The 25,735-nt window shown below is 42.3% G+C and overlaps 1 protein-coding gene across 1 annotated transcript in view; it reads right to left on the bottom strand.

Annotated features, from left to right (window-relative positions):
* Positions 1 to 294: 294 nt before the first annotated feature.
* Positions 295 to 25,735, bottom strand: part of KNTC1 (kinetochore associated 1) — a 318,233-nt gene continuing 292,792 nt past the window's right edge. Inside the window, exons 56-64 of the mRNA XM_030219253.1 lie at positions 23,464 to 23,559; positions 20,346 to 20,402; positions 16,602 to 16,656; positions 16,453 to 16,516; positions 5,257 to 5,386; positions 4,569 to 4,658; positions 3,091 to 3,236; positions 1,203 to 1,293; positions 295 to 808 (exon numbers count right to left, since the gene is read on the bottom strand). Of these exons, the coding sequence (XP_030075113.1) occupies positions 785 to 808; positions 1,203 to 1,293; positions 3,091 to 3,236; positions 4,569 to 4,658; positions 5,257 to 5,386; positions 16,453 to 16,516; positions 16,602 to 16,656; positions 20,346 to 20,402; positions 23,464 to 23,559 (753 nt within the window). The 3' untranslated portion in view covers positions 295 to 784. The remainder of the gene's footprint in view (positions 809 to 1,202; positions 1,294 to 3,090; positions 3,237 to 4,568; positions 4,659 to 5,256; positions 5,387 to 16,452; positions 16,517 to 16,601; positions 16,657 to 20,345; positions 20,403 to 23,463; positions 23,560 to 25,735) is intronic.

Genomic DNA, 25,735 nt, shown 5'->3' with positions numbered 1-25,735 from the left:
GCCTGCCATGAGTGGGAAAGCGCGGGGTACAAATGTAACAAAAAAAAAAAAAGAAACCATAAGGTTTTTTTTGCAATGGAAGTAAAGAGCAGATTTGCATCAATAGAACATGGTGCATATGTTTCTGCCAATTTCACCATATGGCTCCCTCCCTCCGACTGTAAAGCATTGAGACAGGCAAAAATCCTGTAGAAGATTTTTCATCTGAAGCACAAAAGTCTGACACATGTGATGTACGACAGATTACAGGAATAACATTTTCAGTTTGGAAAACTGCTAATAGAACAAATGCTACTATTAAAAGAACTTGGAGGGTTAGGAGACAGCACACAGATAAGAATGCTAGTTACACTTTATTCACAAAACGTTATACAAATGTTATATTTATAAAATTATGTATGAAAATTAAATACAGATTACAAAAATGTACAAAATATGTGATTTTAATATTAAGTAAAAAATAGAAAGTATAATAAAAGAATTGGAGATGCTCCAAGGACTAGAAAATATATTAAATATTATATCCTATATTATTTGAGCCCAACTCCATCTGTGCAGGTATTTCTAGATTTTTACAGGCAAAAATAAAATACAATATCCATTTATTTGCCAGAAACACAAAAGATACTTAGACTCATCTATCCATCAACTAATCTGCAATATGATGCATGCTAATGTAATCCTAAACATGATGGCAGGTATAGGTAGCAATATCTTGCCTTGTAAAGATAATGAAGCACTGTACTAAACTTTCTGCCTGCTCCACACCTGCAGAAGCAGTGGTCTATTTTTGTCCAAGGAGGAAGGCCTGAAATACAAAACAAAAAACAAAGGAATTTAACAGATTTAATGCACTCTTTTAAAGAAAGAAGCGTAACTGTTTTATCGAGGAGAAGGCGTTCCACAATATGGAAAGCACGCATACCATTTAAGTTTTATTATTTTGAGAATGTTTTTTAAGGCTGGTAAAAGGCAACAACCAAATAATCCTTCTACTTGCTTCCCACTCCTACAGGGAGGAACTTTTTCTTCAAAAGATAATACAGTAACTTTTTTGTGAACTCCACAGAAGCACATTCTTATTCAAAAGAGAAAAACATACTAATCTAGCACAATCCATTGTATGCCCTGGGATGCACTTAATGCAGGAGTGCTCTTCCACTTTAAAAACAAAGACATAACAGCTCTCATACAAGCATTACCTTTAGGATGTCAGCAGGAGAAGAACTGTGCTGAACAGGTTTTCCACAGTGCTTTTGATAATCACCTATGATTCTGGCTGCATCATCTAGACTGTAAAGAACAAAGACTTTGTTTCATGATGAAAGAAACATTCCTTCCCTTTGCGTCCAGAAGTCCATTTAGTCAATGTAATCCAAACTATTCTGCCACAAGCCACAGCACATATGATAATTTTTTCACCACCTTTTAACAGGAGAACAATCAACCAGTCAAAGCAGCAAAATGTACCTTCAAAGCTCTTGACTGTGATGCTATTTTATAAACGAGGGACGTACAAACTCTCTATCAAAGTTCTTAATGAGGAACGAAGTAAAAATTGTACACACACAGGAAGTTTCCAGATTTCCCCAATGTGTCACTATTGAAAATGACCTCCACTTCATGATGTTCAAGCAGGGGCGTAGCCAGGCACCCAATTTTGGGTGGGCCTGAGCCTAAAGTGGGTGGGCATAAAATCCCATCCGGCATCTCTCCCTCCACTCCCCCCCCCACCAGGCGACCAATAATTTCTCAATTCCACCCTCCTCTCCTTCCCTTCATACTTTTTCAAATCTTCAGTGCTTCACTGTCAGCAAACAGTGACTTGTACCCGCTGCTCTCACCAGTCCAGAGCCTTCCCTCTGACCTGGTACCACTATTGTGGAAACAGGAAGTTACATCAGAGGGAAGGCTCTGAACTGGCACGAGCTGCGGGTATGAGTCACTGTTTGCGAAACATTGAAAAATTGAAAAGGTACAGAGAGGTTGGGTGGTTGAGTTGACAGATGCCAAAATGCCTTTGGAGGAGGGGAGGGAGAGATGCTGGGAGTCTTCAGCTGACGAGGCTTGAGGCTCGCCAGCCACATCAGAGTTGTGCCACTTGTGGGTGGGCCTGTGCCCACCCAGGCCCACCTGTGGCTACGCCACTGTGCTCAAGTCATTTTTGATAGGTGAATTTCAGGCCCATGTCTGGCCTTCACCCCAGTTTGCGCCTGACAGGTACACTCTGAGAATTGTTATTATGCCTCTTGGCGGATGGTGTGAATAACCGCTGTACGTTTAAGTCAAATATATTTTATTGAAAAAAACTAGTACAAAGTGGCAAGGAAAGCCAAATCAGTACCATAACAATTGAGTAAAGCGTCAACCAAAAGAATGTACAACAAACAAAGTCATACCCAGCAGTAAAGAGCATCCTTGAAGAAACACAGAATAAACTTCGTTTTATAATAAATTCCTACTCTCATCAAGGGGGAGACTTATAGGCCGCTGTATGTTTAAAAGCAATAAAAACTACTTCAGATCAGTAGTTTCTTTGCTGTTGCAGTGAGCATCTTGATGTTTTTTTGTTCAACTTGTTGACATGAATAAATGACAGAACAACGTTTGACAGGGTATTTTCTGCCATATTGGATACACTGCACACTCTCTACTTTCTAAAACATACAGGATGACAGAATACCATCTTCATGCAAGGTTTTGCTTTGAAATACTGTACAGCTCCAACAAAAGAAAACTAGAAAAGTTTGGCTACAAAACAGTATGTTTAAACAGAAGTATCTGGGTAACTGTCACTATGACACGTTAAAAGTATTGGTCTGAAATTGGATGGTATATCTGAAACGCAATATTAATTACATTATAGTTGTATAAATTCATCTTTAAATTAATACAACTTTAACCCTATTTTGGCTGATGTGTGATACATTTGCAGATTGGTCATTAGAAATTTCTACAGTCATTAGCTTAGATGTTTTTGTATATTATTTTTCTAAAGGCTTCAATTGCCAGGGGATTTTTTTTAAAGGAACTTTCCCTGTACCATGGATCTTTATCATAATTATACACTGGTATTGCCCGTTCACTTACCAGCTCTTGTTTACAAGGTAATCCACCAGGTCTTTCACTTGGCTGGTACTAATTGCATGCTGTTTCAGCAATATAAAATATTTTGTTGTCATGAACTTTTCAAATTGTTTTTTACTGAAGATGCTATCAAGAATCAAATCTTTGATCTGCAAACACAATAACATAAAATACAGTTTTTTAAGTAAGTCTGGCAAGTACTGTTTGAATACACAGAAAAAAAGTGTTACCTAAATTGCTGGTGGGCAATCAGTGGGTTATTATATTAATCATTTCAGAAAAAACAATTTATAAACTCCTCTCCTGAAATCTTAGAACAAAACCTGCTAACAGATTGCTTTTCTCACGTTATTGTAGGTCATAAGAATATATAAAATGCCATTATAAAGCTTATCAGTTTCTCTGAGCACTCTTACTAGCATAAAATACAGATCACAGTAGATTTGACAATTAGGGATGGAAAAGGTATTTAATAAATCTTAAAAGTTGATGTTTATTTATTGAAATCAATTTTAGCAAATTTTGTAGTTAGGCAGTAAATTGATTTGTGTCAAACTTGGCACTTTTAAGTCCTGATTTTATGACAAGATGCCTTTGTGTTGTCTAAAAAGGTGCTTATTTTAAAAATGCAACATAGGCACCCCAGAGCCAGCTCCAGCAGTGCACAAATGTTACTGCACATTGACACTGCCTCTGAAGTTCATGTAAATGAGTGCATGTACATCAGTATTTTATAAAATACACATATACATTGCAACTCCACCCCTGCTTCACCCAGACTATACGCCCTGAAATGACTACACATGGTGTGCATACTATGTGTATCTTGTTGCTGTGTGTGTACCACTGCACAATGTTACAAAAGGCCTTTTCTTTGTGTAAAAATTGATGCTTTTACTGTCTGAGTAAAGACAATTCAAACCCTCCAATTTACAAATCACTCAAGCACATAGCCATCTGAAGTTATGTTTACTGAATAAAGCAATTACTAACCAGTAATTCTAAAATTATCTGCCAGGTCTATGATGGAAAACTCTTATAATTTAAACCACTGGAAATATATTGCAACACAGCACAAGAGGTAAATGTGTATGCTTTGGATGTCTTCTGGGAATGTGCCTTTTTTCTACTGTATTTTCTAGTCTATATCCCTGAATTAATACAAATTTCAGTGACACTCATCACTCAACTAATTAAAATATATGCACTGAACTACAGGACAAACATTTTCAAAGGACTGCAATAAAAACAAACTCTGGGAACCCAAAGAGGTAGTATGGGGATAGGAAAAGCTCACTCTCTCACACTGCACCTAAGTCATAGGCTAAACTCGTGCAGTTGAAAAATGAGTTTTCTTAAATCCACAGCATAGTCTAGATAAACAATGTACCTTTTTTGAGATGATTAATGAGCAGTAAGTCAACACTGAAAGCTGATTACTAAATAACAAGGTGATTTTATTTGCAAGTTATTTGAGTTACCTGGGATGCAAAGCCTGCTACTTCCCCAGTGTTCATGTGATCAGTTACTTGCTGTAGAACAGTTTCAGCACTGCATGAAGAAATGAAACCCTAGAAAAGAGAAAATGAATTTTAGCACATAGTTGAATTAAACAGAATAAGATGAATCATCACTAGTTTACTATGAGAAATGCATATTCAGAAGCTTGAAGTACAAATGGAAAATCTACAGTATCTTCATTTACACTGTGAGTCCAACATATTATGACACCATGTAGCAGGTTTTTCATTTGGTCTCTCAACATGGTAAAGGTCTTTTCAACAATTAAGGGATTATTGCATATTCTAAAACAAGAATATGAAACAGAATGTTCTAAAAATATCAAGGAAAAAATTATCAGCCCATCCTAAATAAGGAGAAAATATGCAAGCTTGATCCACAGTTTGCATCCAGATTCAGTCTGTAATATGATCAAATTAAGATGTCATGACATGCACTCAATTCTATTAACTACAGTATAAGTACTTTATTTTTGTGTCTGCAGTAGCCCATACAGTGCTGAAATAAGAAACTTCTCCAACACTTGTCAATTAGGATAAATAAGCTATAATCTTGTTTTCCGGAGGATGCTTCATCCTCTTTTGATCCTATTAAGATTTTTTTTACCAGAAGAAAATAATAATTTACCAGTTCACATGCTTCAGTTACCTGAATCTGTTGCTGCCTTTTCTCAGAATGGGGAATCAGCAGCAGACATCCCAGTGTGAAAGCTGGCAGGTCTAACTGGGCATACTGCTTTGCGATTCCAATAAGATCTAAATCTGGTAAAACAGGGCACCTTAAGGAGACAACAGTAATATCCAGTAAGCACCTATAAGAAGTATATAGTGTCTAACAAATCATAGTTATGAGTTTACTTATCCGCTTCAAGAAAAAAACTAAGAATCTTGCACCCTCTTATTTTCATGATCTAAATGGACAATGTAGAGATAAATGTGCCAATTTGTACAAAGAAATATTTTATAAGACTGTAAAGAAAAATAAGCATATAAAGTGACATCCAGCAGACAAATGTTACAAAACACTCTGTTAGGACTTGTAAAACGAACAGCACAAATGAAGGAACTGGAGGGCTTTTTTCCTGCTGAGTCATAGGTGAAGGGACTGGGGGGCTTTTCCCTGCTGAGTCATAGATATACAGGTGAAGGGACTGGGGGGCTTTTCCCTGCTGAGTCATTGATATACAGGTGAAGGAACTGGAGGGCTTTTTTCCTGCTGAGTCATAGATATACAGGTGAAGGGACTGGGGGGCTTTTCCCTGCTGAGTCATAGATATACAGGTGAAGGGACTGGGGGGCTTTTCCCTGCTGAGTCATTGATATACAGGTGAAGGAACTGGAGGGCTTTTTTCCTGCTGAGTCATAGATATACAGGTGAAGGGACTGGGGGGCTTTTCCCTGCTGAGTCATAGATATACAGGTGAAGGGACTGGGGGGCTTTTCCCTGCTGAGTCATAGATATACAGGTGAAGGAACTGGAGGGCTTTTTTCCTGCTGAGTCATAGATATACAGGTAAAGGGACTGGGGGGCTTTTCCCTGCTGAGTCATAGATATATAGGTGAAGGGACTGGGGGGCTTTTTCCTGCTGAGTCATAGATATACAGGTGAAGGGACTGGGGGGCTTTTCCCTGCTGAGTCATAGATATACAGGTGAAGGGACTGGAGGGCTTTTTTCCTGCTGAGTCATAGATATACAGGTGAAGGGAATGGGGGGGGGGCTTTTCCCTGCTGAGTCATAGATATACAGGTGAAGGGACGGGGGCTTTTCCCTGCTGAGTCATATATAGGTGAAGGAACTGGAGGGCTTTTTTCCTGCTGAGTCATAGATATACAGGTGAAGGGACTGGGGGGCTTTTCCCTGCTGAGTCATAGATATACAGGTGAAGGGACTGGGGGGCTTTTCCCTGCTGAGTCATAGATATACAGGTGAAGGGACTGGGGGGCTTTTCCCTGCTGAGTCATAGATATACAGGTGAAGGAACTGGAGGGCTTTTTTCCTGCTGAGTCATAGATATACAGGTGGGACTGGGGGGCTTTTTTCCTGCTGAGTCATAGATATACAGGTGAAGGGACTGGGGGGCTTTTCCCTGCTGAGTCATAGATATACAGGTGAAGGGACTGGGGGGCTTTTCCCTGCTGAGTCATAGATATATAGGTGAAGGGACTGGGGGGCTTTTCCCTGCTGAGTCATAGATATACAGGTGAAGGGACTTGGGGGGGCTTTTCCCTGCTGAGTCATAGATATACAGGTGAAGGAACTGGAGGGCTTTTTTCCTGCTGAGTCATAGATATACAGGTGAAGGGACTGGGGGGCTTTTCCCTGCTGAGTCATAGATATACAGGTGAAGGGACTGGGGGGCTTTTCCCTGCTGAGTCATAGATATACAGGTGAAGGGACTGGGGGGCTTTTCCCTGCTGAGTCATAGATATACAGGTGAAGGGACTGGGGGGCTTTTCCCTGCTGAGTCATAGATATACAGGTGAAGGAACTGGAGGGCTTTTCCCCTGCTGAGTCATAGATATACAGGTGAAGGGACTGGGGGGCTTTTCCCTGCTGAGTCATAGATATACAGGTGAAGGGACTGGGGGGCTTTTCCCTGCTGAGTCATAGATATACAGGTGAAGGGACTGGGGGGCTTTTCCCTGCTGAGTCATAGATATATAGGTGAAGGAACTGGGGGGCTTTTCCCTGCTGAGTCATAGATATACAGGTGAAGGAACTGGAGGGCTTTTTTCCTGCTGAGTCATAGATATACAGGTGAAGGGACTGGGGGGCTTTTCCCTGCTGAGTCAGCTGCTGTTGAGCAGCTATTACTTTGTCTACCAGTGCTGCAACTGTCAGTTTTTAAACTATGACACACTGGACCCTAAACTTTTCACTAAAAAAAGATAGATATTAAGACAGCCAAAGGCTAAAAGAAGTCAAGGCAAAACTATATAGGCAGCAGCAGATTTGGATTTAGGTTATGCTTTTCCAGAGGTAGCTCAAGGCCAGTTACATTCTAGTACGGTAGGTATTTCTAGATCAGATTTTAAATATGTTCAGATTCCCACTTTACTAATCCAGACAGTGTTTCTTTATTCAGATAACATGAAGGGAGAACGCAGGCACTAGAAGTGCTCTACCGTTTTAACAGGAGAAGCAGGGCACGTGATTGGAGTTGGTCAGTGCAGGGTGGGTAAGAGAACTCTGACTGACAATATTTATTCTTTGGACAAGAAGAGCAATTTTAACAATTACAGAATTAGGACTCAGATGGAATGAAGAGCTTTAAGGCAAAACTGTTCTTTTGAGGGGCTGGCACATGATTTAGTAATTGCAATCCCTACTGTAAATAACAAAGGTTGTAGTGCTCCATCTGTCATCATCTTGGTTCCGAAAAGATCCAACAGGGTATTCTTTGGCATTTAAAAAGGGAGCTCTTATATACTTATTCGCCACTGTACTCTCTGGCTATGAAATGCCTAGATTTGGAAAGTGGAGATCTAAAAGTCAGTTTAATACAGCCCTTAATGAGGCTGTTCCATTCCAATGGAAAAGGTTGCCCTTAGAGATTAAAAATATTGGCTCTTTATTAGGTTTAAAGAAAGCTTTAAAATGTGGCTTTTCAATAAGCAATTCTGACCAGAGATATACAGCCCCATTTTAGATAGGTAGTAGAAGTAGGAATTGAGATGTTCAAGTCAGTGCACCTCAAATTTCACCTGTATTTTCAAATTAGGATGTTCAATTCCCACAATTTTAGAGTAATAAGATAAATATTTAAGTGCCAGTTTATGCAAGTATCAAAAGGGAAAGGGAATGGGACTTGCCTTTCTGTGGTTTTTGCAACTACATTCAAAGCGATTTATATATTATATACAGGTACTTATTTGTACCTGGGGCAATGGAGGGTTAAGTGACTTGCCCAGAGTCACAAGGAGCTGCAGTGGGAATCAAATCTATTTCCCCCAGGATCAAAGCTACACTAACCACTAGGCTACCCCTCCACTCCACTTGTAAAACTGAGGGCCATGATGATCTAACTGTAGGGAGGGAGGGATACAGGTACTTATTTGTACCTGGGGCAATGGAGGGTTAAGTGACTTGCCCAGAGTCACAAGGAGCTGCAGTGGGAATCAAATCTATTTCCCCCAGGATCAAAGCTACACTAACCACTAGGCTACCCCTCCACTCCACTTGTAAAACTGAGGGCCATGATGATCTAACTGTAGGGAGGGATTGAGATTTAAGTTGTTTTAATAATATACTAAGATTTCTGCTCTTGGAGAAATTTTTTTTTTTTAAGCATTTATTTGTAATTTTAACATTTTAAAACACAGTACATATCCATATATTGATTCTGTAGATACATGTCTTCACATAGTAGCATAAGAGTTACAAACATTATCTAATAATTTCAGCTAAACAGTTATACACCTCTATGTAGGTTACCTATTTTCCCCTCCTCTTAAGCCTTCCCACCCCCTATACAAGTATGTGCGCCACAAGTTTTATGGTGCAGAGGTTGCTTTCCATTTAATATACGGGTCCCAGATTTTGTGGTAATGTATAATCCGACCATTTCTCATAGCTGTAAGTTTTGACATCAATTGTATTCTATCCAATTTTTCCCGGACTACGTGTATTCCCGGAATCATAGGCTTCTTCCAGGCTGAAGCAATGATGAGTTTGCCTGCCACAAATAACTGGGTGGCAAAGCTGTGTGTGATTTTTTTAATCCCTGTGGGTTTAAAGTGAAGCAGACAGCTCTCTGCCTTCATGGGATACGTCTGGCTCGTCACTTTACATAGGAAGCCTATCACCTCCATCCAAAACTTCTGGGCATGGCTACAGGCCCACCACATGTGAAACATATCCCCTTTTATCTCACATTGCCTCCAACAGTTGCCCGTGCCCTTTTTATACATTGTGGCTAATCGGTGGGGAGTGTAGTACCACCAATACAGCATCTTGTGCCCGTTTTCTATCAGGGTACTAGAGACTGATACCCTTAGTAGTGACCGAAAGGCTTGTGCCCATTGAGAGGGGTCATAGGTGGAACCCATTACTGTCTCCCATTTTGTAGTGTAGTGTTCTATAGGGTTCTCCCTAGATAAGAGGGACCCATAAAGTTTAGTTATCCCCCCTTTACTACCCCCTTTCGTCAGACTTTTCTCCAGTATTGTCTCTGTCAGACTAAGCTCTTCTACCACTCTCCTCTTTATAAAGTCACGAACCTGGTAAAATTGGAAAGCTTGCAGGGGGGAGAGTCCATGTTCTCGGCATAATTCTGTGTATGAGGTCATTACCCCTTGTTCCCACATTTGTCCCAGTTCACACAAGCCTCGCTCTTCCCATTCTAGGTACGCCCCGTCTAATTGACCCGGCCCAAACTGCGGAGCAAATCTGAGAAACATGTGCGTAAAGTATGTCCTTTCTGGGAAATGCTGCTTCCTTATTTGTCTCCAGGTCATAAGAGGCCACCGCAGCATGGGAGGGCTTCTCTTAATTACTTCATCTAATTGTTGTGTCGGTAGCCATGGCACCGCTCTCAGGGGAATGGGATCTACCCATCTTTGCTCCATTTTAATGCCTATCTTTACCGGGTTCTGCTGCCACGCAGCTATTATTTTAAATGCGCCGCCTGATAATAGGTCTTAAAAGATGGGACCCCCATCCCGCCCCGCTTACGCGATTGATATAGCACCTCTCTCCGCACTCTCGGGGGTTTTTTCTTCCAAATGAACGCAAATGCCTTTCTCTGCAAATTCCTCAGAAAGCCCTTTGGGAGATTGATTGGTAATGCCATAAAAAGATATAAAAGTTTGGGGAGAACTATCATTTTTAATGCACTGATTCTTCCCATCCATGACAAAGTCAAGCCCTCCCATCGCTCCATTTCCAAAAAGAGTTCTCGCACTTTGTCTGGGAAGTTGTATTTGAAAATGTCTTCTATTTTACGTGGAATATTGACCCCTAAGTATCGAATGTATTTGGTCGCCCACCTGTATTGAAATTGCTGTTGGAGCCGTGTCATCTGTACATCAGGTATCCCCACGTCTAATGCTTCAGACTTGTCAAAGTTAATTTTAAACCCTGACACTTCCCCATATTTTTGTATAACTTCATTTATTTTTGGGAAGGAGACCAGGGGCTCCACCAACGTGAGCAATATATCGTCCGCGAACATAAGAGCTTTAGTCTCTATTCCTCCCCATCTTGGGCCCCTGATCTCTCTCTGGGTTCTAATTTGAATAGCCAGCGGTTCCATTACTAGGGCAAATAAAAGCGGGGATAGCGCACAGCCCTGTCTGGTGCCCCTGTTCAGCTGGAACGCTTGAGAGAGATGGCCATTAACCCGCACAGCCGCTTTTGGGGATTTGTATATTGTGTGTAACCAGGACCCAAATCGCCCTCCAATGCCTATTTGCCTTAACACCTCAAATAAAAAAGCCCAGCTCACCCTGTCAAACGCTTTTTCGGCATCCAGAGATAAGATGCACAAGGTGGTATTATGAATTTGTGCATTCTGGACCATAAAAATGGCTCTCCTGACATTGTCAAAAGTTTGCTGACCTTCCACAAACCCTGCCTGATCTTCATGGACTAAATTCGGGAGATATCTTTGTAATCTAGTTGCCAGAATTTTAGTAAATATTTTGTAGTCCACCCCCAATAGGGAGATGGGCCTGTATGACCCACATTTCTGCGGGTCCTTGCCTACTTTGGGGATCACAGTTATAGTAGCAAGATCCCAAGTTGGCGGCAACCCCGTGGCCATATCTATGGAGTTGAAGACTCTCACCAAAATGGGGGCCAGCAACTCTCCAAAGATTTTGTAAAATCGGTTTGTATATCCATCGGGGCCCGGCGCCTTGTGGGGAGCCAGATTTTTAATGGTGGACTTGACCTCCTCTAACGTGATGGGCTTCGATAATATTTGCTGGGCCTCCTCAGATAATTGAGGGAGCTCAATTCCCGCCAGAAACTCCTCTATATTTTCTAGATTTGGGGCCGTTTCTGGGGTATATAGTTGTTGATAAAAGGATCTAAATATGGACTTTATTGACTCCTGATCTGTATGGAGCTCACCTTGTTCATCTTTTAAGCTTCCTACTCCATTCCTAGCAGCTCTTTGTTTTAATTTATATGCTAATAACCGACTGGGCTTATTGCCAAATTCAAAATGTGTTTGACCTACCCTTTGCAATTGTACAGTCAAGTCTGCCAATTCCAAGTCCAGAATCTGGTGTCTTATCTCCTGTGCCCGTCTCAGCAATGTTGGACTGGGCTGCGCATCCCCTTGTTGCAACTCCCCCTCCACTCGCAACAACTCCTCCCGCAATTTCTGTTCCTCTGCATTTCTCTTTTTCCAACAGTGTGAGCGCAGCGCAATCAATTGGCCCCGCAGCACTGCCTTAAGTCCCTCCCAGAGTGTGGCCGGGGATACCTCCCCATTGTCATTATAAGTGAGATATTCTTTAATATATTGTTCAATGGAGATTAGGTTATCTGGGCTCACTAATAGTGTGTCATCTAGATTCCATATGCGCTCTTTTCTTGGCATCCCCATGTTTGCGAGTCGTAATAGCAATGGGGAGTGATCTGACCATGTACGTGGTAGTATTTGGGATGTAGCCCCCATACTCGATATCATTACGTCCCCCAGCCACATGTCTATCCGGGAAAAGCTATGATGCACTGAAGAGTAAAATGTATAGCTACGTGTGGAGGGGTTATCCCTGCGCCACAAGTCTATTAATTGCCACCTTGTGAGTAGTTCTTTAAGCTGGCGTCTACCCTGTTGGCCATATGTGACTCCTACTGCTGAGTTGTCTAAATGTGGATGCAGAGTAATGTTAAAGTCTCCTCCTACTAATAGGGATCCCTCAATGTGTTGTGTGATTTGTCGGTCTAGTTCTAGGAAAAATTGCTCCTGATTGGCATTGGGACCATAAATGTTTAATATCGTGTAAGCTTTTCCCGCTAGTTGCAGATTCACAATCAAATATCGCCCATCTTTGTCCCGTATTACCTTCCGTACCACCCAGGGCTTGGAATTGCTTAGTGCTATCAGAACCCCCTTACTTTTTGTGTTTGCATGGGAAGAGGCGAAATATATATGAGGGTATTGTCTATGCGAACAGAGTCTCTCGTATCTGGGTTTAAGGTGGGTTTCCTGGATCAAAGCCACATCCACTTGTAGGCGGCAAAGTTCCCTAAATAATAATTGTCGCTTTCTGGGTATGTTTAGCCCCTTTACGTTTAATGATAGCCCTATTATATCAGCCATAATTATCTCGAGATGTCATTCTTCGCCTCTGCAGTGTATCTCTACCCTGATAAGCCTGATATGCCTCATGTACTGTGTCATCTTTGTTCCCCTCCCTACTCCCCTCCCCCTCCCAATTCCCACCCTTCCCCCCACCTTTGTAAGTTGGGTGTCTCTCAATATTGACAGGCACCCAAGCAAAGAGAAAGTGACTCACCAAACATTTACCGCATACCCCTTGAATATCAGTTAACGTAACATAAGCAAACTAACATTACTTAAACATGTCTTTCGTCTTGGTCCCGGGTCGCTACTTTGGTGTCTAGCAGCTTTTCACCTTCTATTAATTCTGGATCTTCTCGTCCCGTGGCTTCATGTAACTTTAGCAGCAGATTGTTGTCGCTGAAGTCTCCGTGGACCTTTTCCCGCTCTTTTCCATTTTGTTGGTGCAGACTGCGTGGTACTTCTCTTATCCCCGTTAGGAGCAACCAAGTCCGTTTCCACTTCTAGTTCTGGGCAAATTGTTCTGGCCTCTTCAAGTGATCTTATTTGGTGCAACTTGCCGTCCTTATAAAATGCCAAGGCAAAGGGATATCGCCATCTGTACTGTATGTTGAGGTCACGCAGTCTTTTTGTAAAAGGCTTCAATTCACTTCTTCTTTTCAACGTCGCTGCTGCCACGTCTTGGTAGATTTCAATTCTATATGAGTCCCATTTAAATTCTGAGACTTGGCGTGCTGCTGTTAAGATTTGTTCTTTGAGCTTAAAACTCGTAAAGCAGGCTATTATATCCTTTGATATGTTGTTGCGGCTCGGGCCCAGCACTCTATGGGCCCTTTCAATCTGAACTGCTTCTGCCTCAATAGCCGTATTGTTCGCTGCCATCAATTCGACCACCATTTTTTGAACCACCGTTGTGCTATCTTGATATGTAGGCGTCTCCGGTAGTCCACGAAAGCGCAGGTTGTTCCGTCGGCCTCTATTTTCTAGGTCTTCAACCTTGGCCCATAGTTGCTGTTGCTCTTTATGCAATCCTGTCATATGTTGTTCCATCTGCCCCAGAGCTTCACTGTGGCCTTCCACCTGGTTTTCTGTTTCCTCCAAGCGCGTCCCAAGCTCCCGAATTTCACCTCTAAGGTCAGCTCCAAGCGTGGCTACTTCTGTACGTAGCGCTTTCAGGTTTGAGCTGATTTCCTGTAGCCAGTTTTTTAGCGCTGGAGCGATCTCTCCATCTGCCGCTTCCAGAGCGGGGCGCTCAGGCGATCCTTCGCCTCGGCGTTGACTCCTCTCCTCTTGTTTTTCTTGCTCTTCGCGGGCCGCCGCCATCTTGGAGCTTGGCGCACCGTCTCCGTTCGGGTAAGCAAATCGCGCTAGGTCCAACCCCGCCGCTTTCTGAGTCATCTTAACTCGATTGCTGACTGAAGGAGGGGGTATTCAGACCCGCTGGGCTTGGTTTGCCGCTGTTCGCTCGAGTTTATTAGCAGATTTCTTGCGGGGTAGCGGGAGCTCCGCTCTCAGACGTCCATTCTATCTGGTGACGTCACTTCCTCCAGCCTTGGAGAAATTTTAGGAGTGGGATTCTTGGTGCATTGCTTCTTAGCAACTATCTAGACAAACATTCAATACTCCATGATGCCCAATCAGGATTCCGTTCGAATCACAGCACAGAAACAGTATTAGTCACTCTCATGACCAAATTCAAACAAATAATTGCAACTGGTAACAATATACTCCTCTTACAATTCGACATGTCAAGCGCCTTCGACATGGTTGATCATGGAATCCTACTACACATACTTGAATACTTTGGCATAGGAGGAAATGTCCTGAACTGGTTCAAGGGGTTCTTAACCATGCGCTCGTATCAAGTCACATCAAATTCAACCACGTCCAAAGCATGGACACCTGAATGTGGAGTCCCACAAGGATCGCCTCTATCACCAACTATATTCAACCTAATGATGATCCCTTTAGCCAAACTCCTATCAAACCACAACCTCAACCCATACATATACGCCGACGATGTGACAATATATATCCCATTCAAACAAGATACCAAAGAAATCTCCAACGAAATCAATCAAAGTCTACACATCATGAACACATGGGCAGATGCATTCCGCCTGAAACTAAATGCAGAAAAAACCCAATGCCTGATACTCACCTCCCAACATAACACAAATAAATTCAACGCAATAAACACACCAACCCTAAACCTTCCAGTCTCAGAAACGCTAAAAATCCTTGGAGTCACCATCGACCGCCACTTAACACTCGAAACCCACGCAAACAACACAACCAAGAAGATGTTCTACTGCATGTGGAAATTGAAAAGAATAAGACCATTCTTCCCAAGATACGTCTTCCGCAGCCTAGTGCAATCCCTCGTCCTCAGCCACCTGGACTACTGCAACTCACTATACGCGGGCTGCAAAGAGCAAATACTGAGGAAACTTCAAACAGCCCAAAATACAGCAGCCAGGCTCATCTTCGGAAAACCAAGATATGAAAGGGTACAACCACTACGAGAAAAATTACATTGGCTTCCACTCAAGGAACGCGTTACTTTTAAAGTTTGTACACTAGTCCATAAGATCATCTACGGCGAAGCCCCAGCGTACATGTCTGATCTAATAGACCTACCACCCAGAAACGCTAAAAGATCATCCCGAACACACCTAAACCTCCACTTCCCCACTTGCAAAGGCATGAAATACAAGACGTTGCACGCGTCAACCTTTTCCCACAAGAGCACGCAGGCATGGAATACACTACCGCGTAACCTGAGAAGGATTGACGATCAAGCTTCCTTCCGTAAACTACTAAAGACTCACCTGTTTGAACAAACTTACGGAAAGAGCCAACTCACATAGAGTCCACACTCACTATTCATCAATGCATTTTACATCCACTTTGATCCCTCATCCCGCACCCCAATCTATCACGCACCTATCCACGGAACTATGGACACCATATGTCTTTGTCTAACACTACCCTTTAGCTTCCCATTGCCCCCTTCCAATTACTTCTATGTTGATATCCCATTGTCATATTCCAAATCTGATATCTGAATGTCTCTTATACCTTTGCACAATGTAATCCATAACCAAATTGTAACAAATGTATTTCTATTATTCATATCCTATTGTAAGCCACACTGAGCCCGCAAAAAGGTGGGAAAATGTGGGATACAAATGCAATAAATAAATAAATAAATAAATAATCCATCAGGGTCCTATTATAATGTTTTATCTTGATGCATATTAAAGTCTTAACTTTGCCTGATTAGCTATTCCAGCAGATATTTTATTTATTTTGCTGCATTTATATCCCACATTTTCCCACCTATTTGCAGGCTCAATGTGGCTTACAATATAATACAACTACAATCACATTGATGGCTCTAAATATTGGTTGTACTGGATAGCTTCTGAGTGCCACTAAAGACCCAGTTATTCAGTGCCAGAGCTTGGATAGGACTCAGCACTGATTATCTGGGTCTAATTTAGCCTTTGACAGTCCGTGTTTAAAAAAAAAAAATGATGACCACAACAGCTGAATATTGACCCCTACATAAAAATCCTCTTACTTCAGGAGAGCCACAAAACAGTTATAGCACTCCTCCATCTGGTTTGGATTCAGTGGACAGGAAGCTGAAAAGCAAACAAAAGAAGGAGGTATTTTATTGAGAAGTAAAGAAAATGTGCTAAATAGTTTAACAAATATAGCCTGAAATACCTGAAAGGAGTGGTGTTAGAATTACACTTCGCCAGGCTCGGCTAAAGTTAGGAATCTGTTGGAATTAAACACATTTAAGTTACAAATTCCTGTATTTAACAGGCCAACAAAAACTGAACATTGTTAAGTTCTTAAAATAGTTTTCAATTCTAATATGCTCCAGAGTGTACTTCAATGTGATCCAAATCATATTTGTTTTGTACATTTTTATGACCTAATTCCTCAAACATAATTTCATGTTTTGCTTATGATAAAAATCATCGGTAAAAGGCTTAAAATTTTAAGCCCAAATTATTATAATATTCTTAAATAGTTCTACATCTGCTACAAAAAAAATTATATTCACAGACTGGCCTGGTGGCTCTGCAGTACTGCTATCTAGTGTTCAGAACCACATGGGAGTGGGAGGGAGGGAGGGAGTAGAGTATGGTTACTGCTCTAAGAGTGATGCCTAGTGATCGGATTCAAGACTCAGGATTGCAGAAGTTTGAAGAGCTCTGCTCTATGGCCTCTGATTCAGAAAGCAAACCTGCCTACTTGTAACAGATGTTCTATGAGGACAGTAGGATATTAGTTCTAATAGAAACAGAGAAACATGACAACAGATAAGAGCCAAATGGCCCATCCAGTCTGCCCATCCTCAACATCTACTATCTCCTCCTTTCCCTAAGAGATCCCACATGTCTGTCCCATGCTTTCTTAAATTCAGACACAGTCTTTGCCTCCACCGGTAGTCTATTCCATGTGTCCACCACTCTTTACGTGAAAAAGTATTTCCTTAGATTACTCCTGAGTCTATAATCTCCTAACTTCATCCTATGCCCTCTCATTCCAGAGTTTTCCTTCATTTGAAAAAGGCTCACCTCCTGTACAGTAATGCCACAGAGATATTTAAATGTCTCTATCACATGCCCTCTCTCCCTTCTTTCTTCCAGAGTATACATATTGAGGACCCCGAGTCTGTCCCCATATGCTTTATGACAGAACCACAGACCAATTTTGTAGATACCTTCAGGACAGACTTCATCCTGTTTATATCTTTTTGAAAGTATGGTCTCCAGAATTACACACAATATTATAAATGGTGCCTCACCAGAGACTTATACAAGGGCACTGTCACCTCTTTTTCTTGCTGGTCATTCCTCTCCCTGTACACCCGAGCATCCGTCTGGCTTTGACCATCACTTTTTTTCTACCTGTTTGGCCACCTTAAGATCATCACATACAATCATCCCCAAGTTCTGTTCTTCTTTCGTACACAGAAGTATGTCACCTCCTATACTATACCGTTCCTTTGGATTTTTGTAACCCAAGTGCATGAACCTGCATTTTTTAAAACACTAAATATTCGTTGTCAATTTCTGGACCATTCTTCAAGCTTCGCTAGATCCCTCCTCATGCTATCCACACCTTATGGGGTGTCTACCCTATTACAGAGTTTGGTATCATCTGCAACCTTACCAGATAATCCTTCCACATTATCACTCACAAAGATGTTTATAAAAGCCAGCCCAAGGACCGATCCCTGTGGTACATCACTTGTAACTTCAATTTCCTCAGAGCAAACTCCAATTACCACTACCCTCTGTCTCCTTCCATTTAACCAGTTTTTAACTCAGTTAATCACCTTAGGGCCTATACTGAGGGCACTAATGTGTGAGTAAAGCCATCCAAGTGAACCTGGGCTACAGAAAAAGTAAACAAAGCTCTCTATGTCATCAGAGTATGTTTGAGCATTGAACTGCACAGGTGTTGGGCTTCCCATATCTGCATAGTTTCGTGTCAACTTCTGGAGAAGGTGGGTGGGTTTCTTGAGGGCTAATATCCTGCTATCCTTGGAGAATGCCCATTACAGGTAAGCAATTTTCCTTTCTCAAAGGACAAGCAAGATATATAGATCTCATGAATGACACTTTCTGGCTATCCTTAGATCAAAAGAGGAAAACAGGAAAAAAAACTGAGTGCTAATAGGCAACAAACATGTTCTTGTTGGTAACAGTCCAAAGACAACCTGAAATAATAAAAATGTGTGGTAGGAAAGACATTCCACAGGACAGACAAAGCAAACCTATTATCTATCAAGAATCCTTCTTCAAACAATAATCTGATGAGAATGTGTGGACAGAGTCCAATTATCTCAGCCTTGTAGATCTCTTCCATGGAGGCAAACCTCAGGTGGGACACTGACGGTACCATTGTTCTGATGTTAAAAGTTGTGACATGCTCTTCCAAGGTCAAGCCTGCCTGGGCATAAATGAAAGAGATGCAATCTGCTATCCATTTATACCATATGCCTATAGGATATAGCAGTCCCAAGTCAAAAGACACAAAATGTTGAGTGGATTTTCTAAGAGCTCTAGTCTACTGCAAGTAGAAGGCTAAAGCCCTTTTTAAAACCAATGTATGCTAGGTACATTACAATTGCAGGCATGTGGCATAAAGAAAAATGTTGGGGAGATGATTGGCTGGTTATAGGTGAAAATATGATACCACTAGGCAGGGCCTAAGGATACATATGCCTAACCACTCTATTACACAAAACCTTTGTGTAGAGTGGATCAGTCACTAAACCTTGGAATTCAATGTGTGTTGAAGTGACAATCAGCAAAAATATGACAATCTAGTCACCAGTCTAGAGGCTCAAAGGAAGCTTTCTTCAGTTGGGTTAGAACAACAGAAAGGCTCTAAGGCACAGCAGGAGGTATGCTGGAAGACTTCAATAGAAGCAAGCCCTGCCCAAAAAGGCTGTAGAGAGATGGTCTACCTTTAACATCATGATGTGCCCTAAATGCACTCGGATGAACCCTAATGAAGTTGGTTTTCAAATCCTGACTTTGATAACATACAATTAAATAAAAGCTAACAAACGAACAAAACCCCAGACATAAGGTTATACCTTTTTATAGGACTAACTTAGTACATTTTTGACTAACTTTTGGAGGTTAAAACCTTCTTCCTCAGGTCAGTTTTAACCTCCGAAAGTACTCAAGATTTATTAAGTTAGTCCAATAAAAAGGTATAAATTTATACATATATTTTTACCTTTAAAGTGTACCAACACAACAATCACACTTGAAGGTATTCAACCAGTTTGTGTGTGGGAAAGGAGTCTAGGGCCTTTCCATCACACATGACAGCAATGCACTTCTAATTAAACCATAAGACCTTCTAGTGGAATATTTCCTAGAAGCCAGAAGGCTTGAGCTTTGTGGAATAAAGAGAACCAAGGTGGTCCCACATGGTAACACAAAGGCAGGAAGCCCTGCACACACTTGGTTTAATGCTCTAGAAAATTTTGGCAGCTTAAAGAGCTCTGTTTTCTTTTTTTCACCGACCCAGGCTTCTCATATGACATCACCGATGTATGAGTATTATATATATGCTGTTTTCCCTCTGAGAACTATTGCTACAATGAACAGACTAAATATAATGGAGAGGATGAAGGACAGTTGTGTGTGTGTGTGTGTGTGGGGGGGGGGGGGGTGGGGGGTGGGGGGATATAAAGTAATGGGGGAAACCGTGGGTAGTTGTGAATGAAACTTCATGATGCCAGATCCTAGCTCTGGTTTCAACTGAACTGGAAATTAAAGTAGCAGGAGGCAACTGTTGGGTTGAAAAGTTTAAGTTATCAAATAATTTTCAATGTATTCTACAAAATGTATGTCAAAGCACTAACAACAACTTTACAGGGCAAATAATTTAAAAAAGCAAAATAAAGTACATCTTTTGCTGCTATTTACATACCTGCCACAAGGAATGCTCTCCAGTAATGGCTACTAAAACTTTCCGGAGGTACTGAATCTGGAACAGAGCAATACCATTACTGCAGCACACAGTACTGGAATCATTAAAGAGGAAACAGCCTGAGATCATATAAGATGACAATGTGAAAACTGCAACCATTGTAAAGCAGTGTGAGGGAGTCTATAGGACACTGCCACTTTCCCATAGGAACACTCCCTCACAATGTCATGGCCACCTTAGAACCCTAGTCTTTCCCAAGGGTGAAGTGATACAGGAGGGGTGGAGCCAGGAGCGCATGGTCCAGGAAGTATAAAAGACCAGGCCAGAGCTAGGCTAAGGAGGCCCAGAGGGAAACAGTGATGCTCTTTGCAGATGCCTTCACCCCCTAGTAGCGCTTTAGAAATGTTAAGTAGTAGTAGTAGAAGGCACGGCCTGGTAGTGGGCTTTGGGATCTCCTCCCAAATTTCTGCCCTGGGCCCCAGCCATGTCTAACACCAGCTCTGGCAGGATACACATTTCAAATCTGACATATTCTAATCACAAAATAGAAGATACATTTTTTTCTACCTTTTGTTGTCTGGTCATTTTATTTTTCAACTCATGTTGGTCCCAGGCTCTAGTTTTTGTTTCCCTCTGTCTTCTCAACTCACTCATCAGGGTCTCAAGCCCATTTGATATTTCTTCTTTCTCCATGCTCACCATCCACGTTCCGCCTCTATCTTTCCCCATGTTCAGCATCTCCCTTCTCAGTGTCCCCTATGTTTCCCCATTCAGCATCTCCCCTGTGTCTATTTCTCTTCATTCATCATCACCACTCTGTCTCCCCAAGTCCAGCATCTCCATTGTGTTTCTATTCTCCCCCATGTCTAGCATCTTCCTTTCTGTGTCCATATACCCCCTCCCATGTCTGGCATTGCCACTCTGTGTCCAAATACCATCCTCATGCAGCATCTTCTCTTTGTGTCCCTGTCCCCATGCTCCTCTCCATGCCCATCACCCATGCCTTTCTGTTTCTGTGAACCTCCCTGTGTCCAGCTTCTCCCCTCTCTTCCTCCCCACACCAATGTGTCTCTCTGCCTTCCCTCCCTCTAGCCCCCCCTCATGGAACTCAAACATTCTCCCTTCCCTGGCTCCAGCCCCCTCATGGGACTCCAGCACCTCTCTCCCTTCCCTGACTCCAGCTCCCCCCCATGGGGCTCCAGCACTTCTCTCTCTTTGCTGATTCCAACCCCTCCCCATGGGACTCCAGCACCTCTGTCCCGTTCCTAAAACTACAGCCCCCCCCCACGGGACTCTAGCACCTCTGTCCCTTCCCTTCAGTTCTAGCCCCCCCCTCCTGCGGATCCACTGCCTCTGTCCCCTTTAGCTGCAGTCCCCCTTCATCCCGTGGGTCCAGCACCTCTGTACCCCGTCCAGATCTGGCATTTTGTCTTCCTCCCCCTCCCTGCCACGTCTCTCTACCTAGCACTTGTAGCCAAGAGAAGGAATGGACCCCCCCCCCCCAGGCCTGCTCCAGGTCCTTCCCTCTGCTCATCTTCTGATGTAACTTCCTGTTTCACAAAACACGAAGTTACATCATAAGGAGCCGACAGAGGGAAGGCCCCGGGGCAGGCCTTGGAAGGGGGTCCTCTTAATGGCTGCAAGTGCAAGGTAGAGAGACGTGGCAGGGAAGGGGAAAGGCAAACAGACGGGGATGCTGGACCTGTGGTAAATGTGTGTGTGTGTTTTTTCTAAACCCGGGAGAAAGGCATTTTAACTGCTCCTGCAGGGCAGTACAACTTTTATTCCCACACCAGTGGTAAATGCAGTAATTTTTTTTTAAACCGTGGATTTATAGCAGATCCCCATCTTCGTGTCATTCTCTGCTTCCTCCCTTCCTGTGAAGGAACAGGAGTTAAAATTTTATTTGTTTTCACCATAACTTCCTGAATATATGTGGCTTGTTTTACCTGGTTCCACGGCCCGTCCTCACTCATGTTATCACAAGCAACAAAGATGCCAAATAAAGCCATGGGACTATCCCACTCTACCGAAATATTTCTTGTTGAGCTGCTGCTGCTTCGATAGGGCTAAATGAAAGGCTGGATGTCCTATGGCTTGGTCTTAGTGTGCAATAAGAAAATTCTGTTCAAGTTTCCCTCTATCAGTGACCAGTGTGCCACTGAAGCACAGGGATGGTGATTTTCTTGGTCTGCTTTGGAGCAGGGAGGATGACTCTTGATGGCAAAGTGGCAGTGTATTTAGGTTAGAGACTCATTCTATTATTCAATCTACAAGGGAACTAATGTTACCTGGAAAGGCTTCAAAGGAATAAAGGAGTCAGAAATGGAGGGGGGAAATCAGGAACCCCCCCCCCCTCAAGAAAACAAAACCGAACCAAAAAGAGACGTGGACATGCCTGTCCCATGGTTTCTTAGTCTTAGACCTTATATTATCTTTAAAAAAGGGCTGGACGGGCTGTTATTAGGGTCACATAAGGTTAAGAGGTAAACCTCTTCAATTGAAGAATGCTATGGGCCTGAAATTCAGCTGGCAGTGATGAGCCATTTGCTGACCACCACTGGCATTATACCTGGAAATTCAATGCCTGGCCATGTCCGGGCTCCGGCACTGAATTTTCAGGTATACAGAGATGGCCAAATTATAGCCAGTTAAGTGTGACATGCAGCACTTAATCAGCTATAAAGATAGGACTGCATTGGTCCTATTTATGCGGTTAACATTAACCGGTCATGTGCCGAATATTGCACTTAACCAGTCAAGTGCTGACTATGCCCCCAGAACGCCCTCAAAGTAGCTGGTTTTGGCTTGGGTGTTAACCGGGCATTTTCAGAGGCAATATCTGGTTAAGTGCCACTGAAAATGACTGGTTAGTCCTGAACAGGTGATTTAAATGGCCAGGAGCCTCTCCTGGCTATTTAAATCACTTTGAATATGGGCCTTACTTTCAATACCATCAACTAGGCCCACTATATGTCGAATGACCTTCCCATTACATGCATATGGAAAAGAATCTTTGATTTACCAGGTTCAGTATGTTAAAAATAAAATCTTACAGAAATACAAAATGATAATAGTTAATTTCAAAATTTTTCAGAAATATTTCACGGTATCTTACCATGTTGAAACCAAGTAATTTTTGAATTAAACCATTCCAAAGTTGGGGATCATAAACTTGATGTTCTAAACTAAGTTCAGTCACCAGTCTCACAGCCTATAAAGAAGTATAAAAATCAATCACTACATATATTTTATGGCTTCTTTGATTGTTTAGAGTTTTTATGTCTAATCTAATTTCTTCATTTGTCTTTTAATGGCATCAGGACGCCACCATCACAATAAATACAGCTTCAATTCATACACTAGTTTTAATAGCACTACAAAAAAATTCAGTTTTGTCAATTACCAGGACAACAAAATACTTTATTGTTTTATTGCTGTGTACAATGAGACAATGTATAGATACAGGGCAGCCCTCAAGATTATAAGAGTAGCTATGGGACTTACTAAGAGAAAGGACAGAACTGTTTTCCAGAGTGGTTTAAGAATTCCACCCCAAACGTCTAGGGCTATGCCATGAAACAATCTTACGAAGTCTACTGACATGTATTTGCTATATTGTGACAACTGTTTCTAAAAAAAAAAAAAGTAAACCCTAATTAAACATAATAAACCAGTTTCATAGAGAGTGTTAGCAACATCAAAAAATAAAATAAAAGCAATAACCCCCAGATTCTATACAGGGCATCCAAATTTGAGTGCATTGAGTGCACAGGTCAGTTGCGCGTGCAAATGAATTAGTTAATGAGGTGTCAAAAATCAATAATTGGAGTTAATTGGCAACAATTCCCTGTCTTTTTGGGAACAAGGAAGCACCTGGAATAGAATCCCTTCCCTTCTTGCCCGGGTGGTACAGATTTGACTGCATTGACCTGTAGAAGGGTGGAGATTTCTTCTGCAAGTACCTGCTTGTGCCAAGAGCTGATGCTCTTGATGGGTAATTTGGTGGTCTTTGACACCAATGCAGGGTGCAACCGAGACAGACTATTCGAGTAACCCACCAGTTGCAGGTAACAAGGGGCCACTTATGTTGGTAAACATTTTGCCTCCTCCCTAACAGTAAGTCATTTTGAACGGTTACTTTGATTGTGGCTATACTCTCCTGGAGCCAGTCAATAGCTTGTCCCTTGCTTCGACTGGGGGGCTGGCTGGGGCTTTTGATTGTGGGACTGGCGAGGCTGAGAATACTGGGCCTTGAGGTTCTGGACAGAGCAAGATGGTGGTGGAAACCTATGTTTCTAGAGTAGTAGGGTCGCCACCTATGCCCACTCAAAAACCTCTTAAAAGAGGAGGCAGCAGTTGGAGGTTGTCGAGACAGGGTTTGGATGGTATCTATGTTTCTTGATAAGGTCCACATTCTCTTCTACCTTATCTCCAAACAGGTTGTCACCTCGGAAAAAGAACATCTGCCAATGTCTCCTGAGCCGCTGGTTCTAGATCAGAGACACACAGCCATGAGAATCTGAGATCCTCACACCCATGGCGGAGAGTCTGGACGTTATATCTCAAGAGTCGTACGTGCCCGGACAGGTATTTTCTACACTCCAGCTGCTTACTGGAAAACTGCTGAAGCTCTGCGGCATGCTCCTGTGGGAGAGAATCCACAAGACTCGTGTAGAACTGGTAGAACTGGGTGCGGGCAATGAGCATTGAGGTCTGAAAACCTTTCCTCCCAAACAAGTCCAGTGTGAGTGTCTCTACCTGGGGGTACCGAGGCATGCTAGAAAGCTCTCCAATAATCCCTCTAGTCAGCGACTGCACTGGGCTCGGTCGGATGACATCACCCATCTGTGAGAATAAGATGGCCTGCTTGTCCTCGGAGTAAGTGTTGCACCAACATTCAGGTAAGCTAATATTCTCTAATGGCACCTTAGCACACAGATGCCATTATATTAATTTTGAAACCAAAGACTTGACCCACAGATGCCATTATAGAATTGGAACTCAGCATATGGCATCTGAACACCTAAATGAAGGTGCTAAGTTATAGAGTTGCTGCCTAAGTTTGTACCTGAGGCAATGGAAGGTTAAGTGACTTACCCAAGATCACAAGGAGCATGCAGCAGGATTTGAACTGGCCTTCCCTGGCTGTCAACCCAGTGCTCTAACAACTAGGTCATTCCTCAACTCCCTACACGCACTGTATTGTGCTAGCACCACTTTACACAAACTGGCGTGAAACAGCTGCCATGACTCATACCTCTCTTGCTAAGTACAAGAATGTCCATTAAGAGAGAGGTGAAGACTAAGACCCAGAATATTCACTCATTTCCTACTAATTTATCAGCACAGGACAAAATCTGAAATTAACTGGTCTATGCAAAGAATGG

Source organism: Microcaecilia unicolor, chromosome 11 (genome assembly GCF_901765095.1).
Source record: "Microcaecilia unicolor chromosome 11, aMicUni1.1, whole genome shotgun sequence".
Classification (NCBI taxonomy): Eukaryota; Metazoa; Chordata; class Amphibia; order Gymnophiona; family Siphonopidae; genus Microcaecilia; species Microcaecilia unicolor.
The sequence above is the reverse complement of the archived record's forward strand: the minus strand, read 5'-3'. Positions and strand labels throughout refer to the sequence as shown.